A 13,218-nucleotide genomic window follows, 5' to 3' on the forward strand; every position below is an offset into this window, starting at 1 on the left:
CACCCGATGCTTGAGCGTGTACCCACTAATTAGCTAGCTAAGCAGGACCAGACTAGAATAAGGTCACGAATCATGTTGTTCATTTATCCTTTTCTAATTAAGGAATTTCACAAGTCATGGATACATGGTCTAATTATAATTACTGAATGAAGAGGTTTTCAACAATGTCTCACTTGAATGCTACCACACAATGATACAGTCTATCACACTGTATAGCTTGTCTCATGGGCAATGGATGGCCATTAATACAGTGGGGATTCTGAACTACTCATCCCTGTATAACTTGCTTTGTGATCTCAAAGCACTAGCCTTTAGTTCAGGGCTGGGCAACCCTGCGGCACTTTGTGTTTCTCATTTAACCGACCGGGAAGACCAGGTGTGTTGAATTTAGGCAATCACTGAACTGACCAATTAGCTCAGTTGACCAGGTGTGGTGCGTAGTTGGAACAAAATCCTGCCGTACCTACAACACTCCAGGAACAGGGTTGTCTACCGCTGCTTTAGATGATTGCTTAATAATACTTTTTTTTTTTAACTGTGATTTTTCCATTGTTTGAATTTCTTGTTAAAATATCCCCCGTCTGATTGTGAGTTGTTGAGACCTCTGTTAATCTTATACTCGCTTAGATGAGAGGTTTGAGTTCCGTGTTTGACTGTGTACTCTTCTCTCTTTGTGTGGCCAGCCACTTTCCCAGACTAAGCACTATCATTACACACTGCTCTGTTTGCCTGGTTTGTGTGCCCCTGCCATTGGTATTCAGCCCCTGAATTACGGGGGTCAGGGGTGTCCTATTTGGGATGTGTAAGAGAGGGAGAGAGAGAGAGGGAGAGAGGGATGGCTGGAGAGGGTGGTGGAGTCAAGTCACTTGTGCAGACTTAATAAAGGACTGGCCCCAGCCTCATCCAGGCCCATATTGTTGCACGTGTGCACAGGGCTTGTTCAACAATATTTGCTAGAATGTTAAAGAGGTTTTAAATAGTCTAGTGTGTGTGACCAAAGGAAAGCTAGGTGGGATGTAGTCTACTGACACACAGAGACAAGCAGCTGCTACTGCAGCCAGACTACAGAACATGTCAAGGGATGTGACTGAAGTTCTTGGCCAGTGGTCTGGGACTAGAGTGGAGGTATCCTCCTGGCTGAGCCCTGTTGGCGGTTTCAATGTGTGGCCTGGCCTGCTGCTTAGTGCGGAAGTGAGAGCGACAGCAGCGAGCACGACACAGGCAGAGCTGGAGGAAAAATGGAGCAGGCTCCCGTCGCAACGTCGAAAGAAAGGGGGATGAAAGAAAGGCAGTGGAGGGGCAGGGTCAGGGGAGTGATATTTGGTCCTAGTCAGAAACACTGGTCTGGGATTCACAGGCTAGCGAGGCTACAGGCTCCTGCCGTCATCTCTCCAAAAAAAGCAAGGCTGTATTAAGTGTTTTTTTTCTGTCCATGCAAACTATTTTGTGGCGATTTTCGTATGTTCGGGAAAAAAATCCTTGAGTAAAAAATGTTTTGGCGTTGGTCATCTTTAATAAAAACAACAGACGGTCCTCATTAACTGTTGTGATAACAACAGCTGACGTGTGGTGCAGGCCAGCCTCTTTTAGTGCCATATAAATAGCAAGTTTTGGGTCTTTATGTTTTTAACAGAGTTTTGTTTCTCATTAACAGTGTGCGTTTGTTCTCTTTACTCTGCCCTTTATGTATGGAAACGTTCCATGAGGACATTAACTCTCTTTATTCTCATGTTCCTTATCAAGGTAGTTGTTACGAACTTGGAACGTTTCCATCCTATGTTCAGTTACGTTCATACCTTCTAATTGTAAACGTGTGTGATATTCTTCTGCTGAGAGGAGAGGAGAGCAGAGGACAGCACCGAGTGGAGATCTAGGAGGGGCAACCAGCTGATCTCTGGATCGTATTAAAAGTCTTTGGGCATCACGAGCCCCGCCCCGGAGGTACCAGCGGGAGTCGCGTTATAGGGTGACCTGGGAACGCAGGGAGCAGAGAGTCAGAGGGGTCAGGGCCACAGATCGTTATCTGTACCTGCCATGCACACTAGGGGCCTCTGGGACCCGGCCGGGGCCCCACAGAGCACAGTGCAGGAGCAGAACCTGTGTGAGTCAGCATTCCAAGGCCATTCCTCTCACTTTGTAGTCTGACAACATGATGGACAGGCCCGTCCCCACGACACAGGAAATGGCCCCACTCCAGCAGGTCTGCATAATGCCACAGAGTATTGTGATTTAAGAGGAGTGGTTATTTGAGGGTATATGCTTTGTCTCAAGATGGCCAATGTTTGTTTTTACCTTTCCTCTCTCTGGTGTCTGAGCTTTATTTCGTTTTAGAGACTAGCAAAAAAATGCAAGCTCTGGTGAAAAACATATGGCTTAAGAAATGTGATTGTGTTCTAGAATAAGGATGGTAACTTGACTGATTGATCATATTAAGTCATTGCTTTTCAATTGAAAACACGATTTTGTCCTACAGCCACAGCGCATAGAGTTACTGTAGTGTTCGGTAACGCTTTGTACTGCAGGGCTTGGGCTTCTGGTGGCGTTTTACCACAGAGTGGGCCCTTTAAAGCTGTTGTGTGAGTGACTCATGCCTGAGTCATATTCCCCCTCTGAAGTGTTCGTCATGGAAACATGCCCGGGGTTCTGTTTAATTGATCTAAAACCCCATAAAACAAAGCACACCTGACATTCAAAACTCCGGCAGGCAGGCAGGCAGGCAGGCAGGCAGGCAGGCAGGCAGGCAGGCAGGCAGGCAGGCAGGCAGGAACAACAATAATGCTCCACAGCTGTTTTAAACACAACACGGAAAACAGAGGAGCGTTGCTGCTGTAACTAACTCCCATCCCCTCAGCAGATCACCGTCCGTCTTCTCCGTAGTCTGCAGCAGTGGATCTATCTGACCGGCCTCTGTGTGTGTCTTTCTCCCCTGTGTGTGGGACAGGCGTTTTCCACCATGGTGATGTTTTGTCACCAGAATAATAGCCCTCTTTGTGTGGCTGCATAGGGTGGTTGAGTGGGTGCAAACCAAACAGGCTCATTCGAAGTGCCGGCCAAGTTAATGCACCATTAATAATGGTTGGGGGTGAATTATGGGAGGGGATAATAGGGGAGAGAGGGGTTGAGGGGTCGAGGTGGGACAAGAGACAAAGAGGAGCCAGAACTAGGTCACCTAAACAGGACGGAGTGGAGTGGCTCCCAACACCACACCACGGTGTGACCTATTCCGGAAAAGTGACTTTACTGTGAGAATGGAGAATATTTATCTTTCACAATGGAAACAGCACTCACTCACATTGGCAGTTGTTCATAGTTATGACAAAACTCATCAGTAATGTTTTTATCTGGCCTGGGCCCCTGTTTTTAAACATAAGACTCGGATTACTTTATGTAAGTCCGCTAGAATCAATCACACAAGAAAATGACTGCAAACTGCTATTTTAATTCCACAAGCGTACATACAGTGTTAGCCACTAATTCCATCCCTTACGGATACCTGCTATTACATTTCTCACATGTCAACAAAAGGCTTCACCACTCGGGGGGACGTTGTCCGTAGCGTAGCCCTGAGAGAGCCCCGAGGCAGCATGGGCGTCCTGGGCCAGTCAGCTCAGTGGGCCAGTGGGGGGATTGACCAACCCTGAGCAGGGTTTATTCTATCACCCAGACAGGTCCATTGTTCACACGCAGCGGGGAGAACAAAAGGCGAGCGCTCTGGAGAGTTCAGGAGGCTGCATGCGTTCACCTGATTCACTGACTGGGCCCAATCCCCCCATGGGGGAAGCAGTGTTGGAATGTCCCGGTGCTTAGGCCCTCATATCTATTAGTCTTTGGGTGATAACATTTGTTTTTACATCTGGTGGAGCACCGCAGCAGGCCCTCTCACTTTCTCATAGTCACACACACACCCCTCCACACATACACACACACACACAGAACACACACACACACACACATGCAGAAACACTGGGTTCTAATGGGACCTTACTGTACATTGCATTGCCTGAACTGGACTGGCCTGGAGGACTAACACGTTTAATGGTGGAAAACTCTTTTTTTGTAACTTTTCAACTCTTCACAGAGATCCATCCAGAATTATAGGAAGTGGAATCCTTTCTGTATCTGTCTTTAAGTCAGCGTATACTTACATCAGGTGTTGACAGTCCTATTGCTTTTCTGTTATCCAGGCAAAAATAAATCCCTCTTGTTTCAGGTCCAAACTGATCCCAGATCTGGATGGCTTAATGGGCTCACTGGGATTAATGGATATCCTGGGAGGAGAGACCTCAGCAGTGAAATTAAAAGCTTTTCTGTCTTACTAGCAGAATGATGGGGGAAATTAGCCTCACTCAGACAGGAAATACCTCCAGTACAATCTGCCTGGGGTCCTAACTACAAAACCCCATGCCAACTGCTGCTACACACAGGGCCTCATGCTGCACGGCACTCTGGGAGATGACAGGGGAACAAGCAGCTTTAGATTTTCAGATTGGCTTTCGGAATAGCTCTCAGTAGCCTCTCAATTTTAAAGCTTTGAAAATACAAATGTGATTATAAGGAATTACACCAAAAGCTCCACCATGTCCTTCCTGTTATTGGTCAATTTTAATTGTTAACTTCAGTGTAATATTTACGGTACCCCACCATGAGCTGCGGGACAGGGAGAGGAGGGGGAAGTTATCAGCCACCTACCAATAAGCTCCATGCATCACTGTGCAGAAGGTGAGCATGCTGCGTTGTGCTGGTGGCTACCTGGCTGGCATTAACAAACATCCTGATGGGCCTCTGTCCTCCGCCACGGCCCGCGACAAGCGGCGTGTTGTTAGCATGCGGTTTGTGTAATTTAGGTACTTAACGACTGCAAGGGTCTCCCAGAGACTGATTACAGCGTGGATGTAATCACCCAGCGGCATCACACCCTCGCTACAGGTCTGATTTATCACCCCACCGCCTAATAGCACTGCTTAACACACAGGTTTGTCCTGATTAAGTAATTACCTTAAACCCGAAGTTTATTATCTTTACGACTGAGCCCAGTGATAAAAAGGAGACTGTCGAGAGAAGCCAAGGAAGATTGTGTACCAGGTGAATGAGGGACATAATTAAAATACAATTCATTAAATATGGCACTGCCGCGGCTGTCAGAGTGCTCCCCTGCTAACATTCATATTACCCCACTGGAACACTTTGCATGGGGCGTCTGGGATTACACCTCAGTGAAGGGTGTAGGTACAAGCTGAATGGAGAATTACTCCAAAGGCCCATTCGATCTGCAAATTAAAACAAGGTCCTAGTTCATCACAAACAAAAAGGGGGAAAATATTTTTGGAGCTCTGAAAATAGCAACTGAAAACGAGTGACTGTTTTACGGCGTGTATATAAGAGTGTATATTAGCTGTGACCATATCGGCTGATTAATGGTGTGAAGTGGCGTCTTGGTGCGGTTGGATCTCAGTCTGGCAATCTGAGTGTTCTCGTTCAATGGTGTGGGATGTTACTGAAAGGAGGGGGGAACTAAATAACGAAGCTGGGACTGTTTATGAATGATGCACCATTCTTCTCCTCTTCTTCTCCTCATTGTATACAGCCCTGTCGGTGATGGATGGTTGTGAGCCAGAAATAGCCAGCGCTTCCTGCCTCCTCATGCTTCTCAACGCTCCTCTCCTGCTTCCTAGTCTGATCCCTCTAACACGCTAAACTAGAAAGTGTCTTCCAACGGCCCTGTCCTTTCAGCACTTTATAAGCAGTCTCTTCTGACTCGATGGGACGCTGCCCAGTATCCATGACCTGTCAAGTGAAATGTGCAACTCTATAACTTCTGTATTTGCAAACAAGGAAACGGTCTTCATGACACATATTCCGTGACCTTACTAGTGCTGCCTAGTGGTTTGACTTCTCACTGTTTGTTTGTCCGAGGTACTTTACTGCTGTTTGTGATGTAAAGCAGGCCCCCTCTCGCTGGCTTTCATACAGGGATGTTTAGAAAGAGCTCCAAGCCTTCCCAGAATGGGAAGCTCCACTACAACTAAGCCCTTCAAACAGGCCAACAGTTGTGGCCACTACAGAAACCACCCTGTGGTAGTGGGTGGACAGAACAGCTCCTATTTCAGCCCAGATTACCAGAGGTCTCCTCTGTGAATGCTAGTATAAGACGTTTGGCCTGGCTCCTCTCCGACCCACATTGTTCTCTGACCTCTGTGCCCTTAGCTTATACAAACTCTGCCCTCTCTATACAAAGAACTTGTTCAGCTCCTCAGGAGTGGCCTGCCTGCCCAGCACTCTCTCCATTAAAGAGGTGTGGTCAGGAGAGAGACAGTGGGGGGACTTTAGCTTTAGCTTCGAACCTCACACTCAGGCCAGAGTTACAGTTGACGCAGCATAGCGTTCACTTCAACAGGTTCTGGATGGAGAAACAATCTCGGCCAGGGAGTTTCTTGTAAAACATAAATTAGGACCAGCTGCTGTGGGATCGCGCCTGCGGAGGGATGCCTCCTGTTGGTTTGGATCCAGGACTGACCGATGCCTTAGCAGGGGGGAGTTCCCGGTTGGAGACCGGCCTTCTCCTTGACTGTCTGCTTGGGGGCCCTCAAATTTGTCTTGAAATGCCTAACATCAATGTTTTATAAAAAATGACCTGACCCTCATAAAAGCTCAATTTCTTTTTGCTTTTTTCCATTTTCCATGAGTGGCCAGCTGTGCTCTCTTGTGTTTCCGGACATAAATAATACAATTCCTGTGTCCCTGGGTCTGGTTTTGGTTAAGAGACTGTAAAGCTGTTTTTAAAGCATTCCCGTTTCATGCTAACCCTAATACAGTAACATGACATTGAAAAGTACCTTAAAATGATCTGTGTGTCTAACACAAAAATTAGGTCTCTTCCAACAGCCTTGCTGAGAAAGGGGCTTCAATTACTAAGCATTTACTAAGACATATTTTGTAAATGTACTAATATATCTTAAGTAAATTAAACTACAATTTATTTAATGTGTGTTTCATTGGGCTCTGACTCTGAGCTGTAATCCTGCATAACCCTGAATAATGATTTCTCTCACAGCTAAATAATACTGTGGCATTTCGGGAATTTGATTCTGTCATGTTTACAAGCATGCTTTAGACTAGAGTGAGACTGGGTGAGTAGCTGGGTACACTATACTACCCAGTCAGTGCTGTCTACAGTGTCTACTGTCTACCGCCTGCTCAGACGGCAGAGGAGGGCTGTGCTGTTACTGTTTGGATGGGTAGTGTTGTTGCAGGGGGCTAGAAGAAGAAGCCTCTTCCCAATGCTGTCAGGCCCAGTTTGCGTCGGGACTCCAGTTCTCCTTGATGCAGTCCATCATCCCCCTTAGTTCAAAGGCTGACTAGCTGCAGGTCTTTGTCAAAAGCCCAGTTGGAGATCTTTTATGTTCAAGATGTAGGATTTCTTAGGATGACTTTGATTATTTATTTATTCCACTTCTCTTGTGTGATAGTGCCAATTTTTTGGGCGAAACTGCTCACCCTGCACTGAAATTCATGTTGCTTTATTGTAGTCCCATTTTGCCTTTGAAATGTAGCTTTTGAAAAGCCCAGCTCTTATTTTTAAGTCTGAACAATTTTTCTCTCCATCTCTCCCTCTTCTTCTCTGTCCTGCAGCCCCTCACCACGTATTCCCGACGTTCCACACGCCCATCCCGATTGACATGCGTCACCATGAGGGAAGATACCACTATGAACCACACACCCTACATGCCATGCATGGGTAAGTCTTCTTCAGGCTGGTTTCTACTGTATACACAAGCTGTTTACACTAATAGATAGAAATGAGCTATTAGATAGCCTTGTTTTAGCCAGATGTAATATCACAGGTGAAATATTATTATCTTTACAAATTACTATCCAATGTCATTTAATACAGAATGTGAACATTTTTCCTTACATCTCTCATTTCCTAGAACGGTTGATGATTATGGGTGACAGCGTTGCTTTTTGCCAGGTATCAACCTACAAGCCTGTGGCCAGTCAATACACATCCTCTTTCCATTAGTTAGCTGTACAGTGCTGGATCCATCACAAATGACATGACGCACACACACACACACACACACACACACACACACACACACACACACACACACACACACACACACACACACACACACACACACAACCTTTCCCCCTCTACCTACAACAGTCCTCTATGTTCCTTACTGTGTTATAGTGGACCTAATCTGTTTGGTCCCAAGAAAACAACATCATTGGGGACCTCTTACACAGTACAGAGGTCTATAATACAGTATAGTAATTGGTTCTATGATGGTTACATGTACATTAATTCAACTTTCAGTTTACTGGGCAGTCCGTTGGATAATTAGCTTGGTTAGTGGCCATGATTGGTTTGGTAGCAACATCTCAGTTCTTTAACAACTGAAATTGAACCAGAACGTTTTTGACTTTGCTATAGTAAAGACTTTATCTTTATCTTAAAAACGATAGTAGTAAAACACAAAAAAGTCAATAGAATTCTGGAAATAGTGTTCAGGTTAATTTCCATTTCAATTCAGTAGATTTGATGGTGATACACACTGTTTGCCTGGCTTCAGCAGGGCTATTTATCACAGCACCAGGGAAGTAGAGGGGGGAAGAAAATCTGTCTCTACACACGGCCACCTTGATTAATGTGATTTGATCTTGACAGTGGACCCCTAATTCATCAAGACCTTGATCTAGCTGTCTTTCCCCGTGCCTGTGCCAAATTCACTCTAATTACAGGAACATTGCACAGCAAATTAAGTGTGGTGTCATTTGTCGAGGAGACGCGGCAGTCAGGCCCACTTTATTATACACTGGTGGCTGCATGTCAGAGGTCCCCTGCTTGATTGTCTAACATGACATCTCCATACAGTCCCCTTTATCATTGTTTGCATATAACATAATGAGAGGGCTGGTTATTTTGTCACAGCTGTCATAAAGTGGGGAGGAAGCGGCGGCAGTGGGAGGAAGTGGGAAGAGGAAGAGAAGCTTAAAGTCTCTTCTTCTGGGGGTTTTCTACTGTATGGAGGAGAGATTTTGAATCACTGTCAAATAAGAGGACAGGAGCCGTCCTGGGCTCAAAGCAGTGGTTCAGCTAGAGACAGAGAACAGTAGGGATGGGGATACTAACCTCCTTTGCTGTGCCAGGTAGCTATGCAGGAGCTTGGACACCCACGTGGAGTGTGTTCGTTGACACAAGCTTTCCCGGCTTTCATGACACCAAGACAAATCATGGCTGTTCTAGAAACCTCCCAAAACTTTTTCTGAGTAGTTTTTCACTCGAAGACCTGTTGTAAGATATAACCACAGCTACAGCATAGTTAGGTACTTTCCAACGAATGGACAATTCAGAGAGAATATGATATCATTTTAACATGCATTATTCCCAGACAGAATCCTTTTTTACCTTTGTCAATATGATCATCAAAACAAAGTGCACAAGTTGTGGCCTGAATAGAGGCAAGACGTTCAGTTCCTTTAGATGTTGGTTGCTCCCATCCTGAGTATCCCAGACTAGGGGGAGAAAAACAACACACTGTCTCAGTCTGCCCATTATTATCTATGAGGAGGATTGCGTCAAGTCTACTAAACTGCCCAGGGCTATAAGATCAGATCAAGCTACTGACAGAGGCTGCCAGTGAGTGCAACATTCCCATTAATATCCTAACACTGTAGCTTCTGGCTCTGTTGCTCTGTGACTTCAGTTCTAACAACTCTCTAATCGCTGTCTCATTCCCATTTCCCATCTGTTTGTTTAGAGCTGTCAGGAGCAACTCTGCAGAGATTACTTGTTTGGTTGATTGGTAAAGTGTTGTCAGCCCAGAAGGTACATTTTTAAGAGGCGAATCATGTAGTTTCTTCCCACAGTGGATCGCTATGAGTCAGGCAAGCAAGACTATTTATAATGTCATTACGGCAGTACTGTTTCTACAGTTGTACCTGTCAGCTGAAGTTTTAAACACAACAATTAGTAGATGTTTTAAGAATCGGCAAATAATGCTACAGGTTGGCCAGCTTTCCTAGTAGGTAGCAATCACTGGAGGCTCCTCAGAGGAGGAAAGGGAGGACCATCCTCCTCAGTGAATTTAATAGAAATAACATTTTTAAAACATTTAAAAAGTTACTTTTTAGATACAACTTTACGAAATATATTCACATGTCAACAAATAATTGATTAAAACACTGTTGTGCAATGAAGTTCTACAGTAACCTCAACAGCACTCTGTAGGATAGCACCATGGTGTAGCCGGAGGACAGCTAGCTTCCGTCCTCCTCTGGGTACGCTGACTTCAATACACCCCCTTCCATAGACACAGTAATTATGACAACTTCCGGAGGAAGCCTATCAGAGCTCTTGCAGAATGAACTGACATGTTGTCCACCCAATCAAAGTATCAGAGAATGAATCTAGCACTGAAAGCATAAGTTACAGCTAGCTAGCACTGCAGTGCATAGCATGTGGTGACTAGTTGACTCAGCGAGAGAGAGAGAGAGAGAGAGAGAGAGAGAGAGAGAGAGAGAGAGACAATCGTTGAACAATTTTGAACAAATTAATTTCTTCAAGAATGAAGGAGAAGCATGAGAGAGAGAGATTTCATAATTTCTTTTTCACTTTCAGTTTTACTTACTTAGCTAGCAAATGCAGTTGGCTAGTTTAGCCTACTCAAACACCGGGCTCAAACAGAGGGATGCTATGTTAACTAGCTGGCTATGACTATCCAACACAACACTGGAACTCTTCCAAGTCAAGGTAAGCTTTTGGTTTGATTAATTTATTGCCACCGGGGCCCCCCGGTGTAACTGATAAACTGCTTACAGTGACTATACACTGTAACGTTACTGCATATTTGTCGCGGGTTTACTAACGCATTAGTTATATTAGCTGTGTTGACTAGGACGTTACTTTAGCTAATATGGGGACAACGTTGTAGGCTGTGTGTAGCGGTTATGACATGGTTTGGCTTTTAACGTTTTTTTTTCGACTGATCACGTACAGCTGATGTGTTGTGCATTGAAGTCCACAAATGATGGGAAAATGTGAGAGGAGGAGAGTGCATAGAGGTGAGAAGGAATACACCTTGGATGCTATGAAAGTGAACTGTGTTTACGCGTGATCAGGGGTGTACTCATTACACCGATTCTGTTGGAAAACGTTTTTTAAACGGAAGCGGGGAAAAATCCTGAATTTGTACAATAGAAACTCTCGTTTGCAACTGTTGGACTAATGATTACACCGTAGATAAGCTCTCTTGACCTGTGTGCACCTACGTTGTAAAAATAAAAAAATTGTCCTCCCTCATCATAAACCGCACTGACCGCCACTGGTAGCAATACTGTGCTGACCAGAGTCAACAAAGGATGGTTGTGCCTACAGAAATAGTGATATGTTAACATTCCATTGTTTCAAACCCCATAATCCAATGAACTGTTTGTTGTAAGTCATTTCCCCCGCTTTCTGCATATGTGGAACTGCTGAAAGTATTGCATGCTAAGTTTAAGCCCAAATCATCCATATCATGTTGCAGTCCAGGCCCATATAAATCTACAGCAGTAGTTCATTCAAGCCCTGCAGTGGACGATGTGATTTATCTAAATCACATCTCCAGCACTGAGGTAGCTACAGAGGAGACACCGTCACATTGTAATTCATCTCTAGTGTCGACACTGCAGAGGCCCAGCGCAGGGACATGACACACACAGACAGGCACACATAAACACACACACCAGCCATACATGCACCACTCACACACACAAAGCATACACACACACACACACACACACACACACACACATAATTATCCACACCTCATTATACAAATGATATCTCATATTGAGCACACTTTAAATCCAGACAGCCTATATAAAACCACCGTCAACTGAACAGCAGGGGGATAACATACACTGTTCAATTACCCAAAGTGTTTCAGACAGAACACTAAGTGGACTAATTAGAACAAGTATACAACTGTATAGGCTAGGCTAGCAATCGTTGGTCTAGTCCTACATTGTGCGAACTAACAGCCAGGGTAGGACTGGAGGAGCCTCCTGCTCAGCAGGGCGACTGAGAACCCCACTGCCTCCCTGATCTCACACCCACCGGGCGCCAGGCCCAGATACGCTCCACAGCCTGGCATTGTATGTTTGAAGCTCCGGTCGCATCTGAAGTCCAGGCCTCCGCATAGTAATGATGAAACCATTCCACGGGAGGGCCTTTAACATTTGAATATTCTATTACTTATTTAGGGTGCTGCTCTCTCTACATCGTATCATTTTAAGTAAAGGCCTACTCTTCTTTATGGACGAGGGTTTTGTTTAAGTTAAGCATTTCTCTTTTTTTTTTTGCATGACTGCTGGCTAAAGAGATCAATATTTATGTGATTCATATTTAAAAGTCATTAGTTACATCTATTCAGGTCTATGATCTTGTGAAGGGACAGATGCCCAATGTAGGTGCTTGCTATTGTTATGATATACGAACATCTCAGGTCCTATGCAAATAGCTTACTGTAACCCTGGCGACCCCAGGGTATTCTATGACAAGGTCTTGTCAGTTCATGCAGATGACGTGTTAATAGTTAATAGTGGTGCGAGGGTTAATGACGTTGAGGCATTTTAACTATCAATCAGATCGTTATCTCCTTCAAAACCAACAACAGGTCTTGCTTCACTCGTGACGCAATCACACTGTATTGCTGCAATAGAATACGACCGTTGGTTTCTCTCTCGAGTCGCAATGTTACATAGACTACATGACCAAAAGAATGTGGACACCTGCTCGTCAAACATCTCATTCCAAAATCATGGGCATTAATATGGAGTTGGTCCCTCCATTGCTGCTATAACAGCCTCCACTCTTCTGGGAAGGCTTTCCACTTGATGTTGGAACATTGCTGCGGAGACTTGCTTCCATTCAGCCATGAGCATTAGTGAGGTCGGGTACTGATGTTGGGGCCATTACGCCTGGCTCGCAGTCGGCGTTCCAATTCATCCCAAAGGTGTTCGATGGAGTTAAGGTCAAGATTCTGTGCAAGCCAGTCAAGTTCTTCCACACCGATCTTGAACAACCATTTCTGTATGGACCTGGCTTTCTGCATGGGGGAACTGTAATGCTGAAACAGGAAAGGGCCTTCTCCAAACTGTTGCCACAAAGTTGGAAGCACAGAACCATCTGGAATGTCATTCTATGCTGTAGCGTTAAGATTTCCCTTCACT

General features: G+C 45.0%; 1 protein-coding gene across 1 annotated transcript in view; it reads left to right on the forward strand.

The window, feature by feature from the left end:
• Window positions 1–13,218, forward strand: part of LOC106575189 (zinc finger protein GLI2) — a 73,663-nt gene that overhangs the window by 25,013 nt on the left and 35,432 nt on the right. The window contains exon 3 of the mRNA XM_014151515.2: window positions 7,630–7,735. Within this exon, the coding sequence (XP_014006990.2) occupies window positions 7,630–7,735 (106 nt within the window). The remainder of the gene's footprint in view (window positions 1–7,629; window positions 7,736–13,218) is intronic.

The sequence above is a fragment of the Salmo salar genome, chromosome ssa17, assembly GCF_905237065.1.
Source record: "Salmo salar chromosome ssa17, Ssal_v3.1, whole genome shotgun sequence".
Classification (NCBI taxonomy): Eukaryota; Metazoa; Chordata; class Actinopteri; order Salmoniformes; family Salmonidae; genus Salmo; species Salmo salar.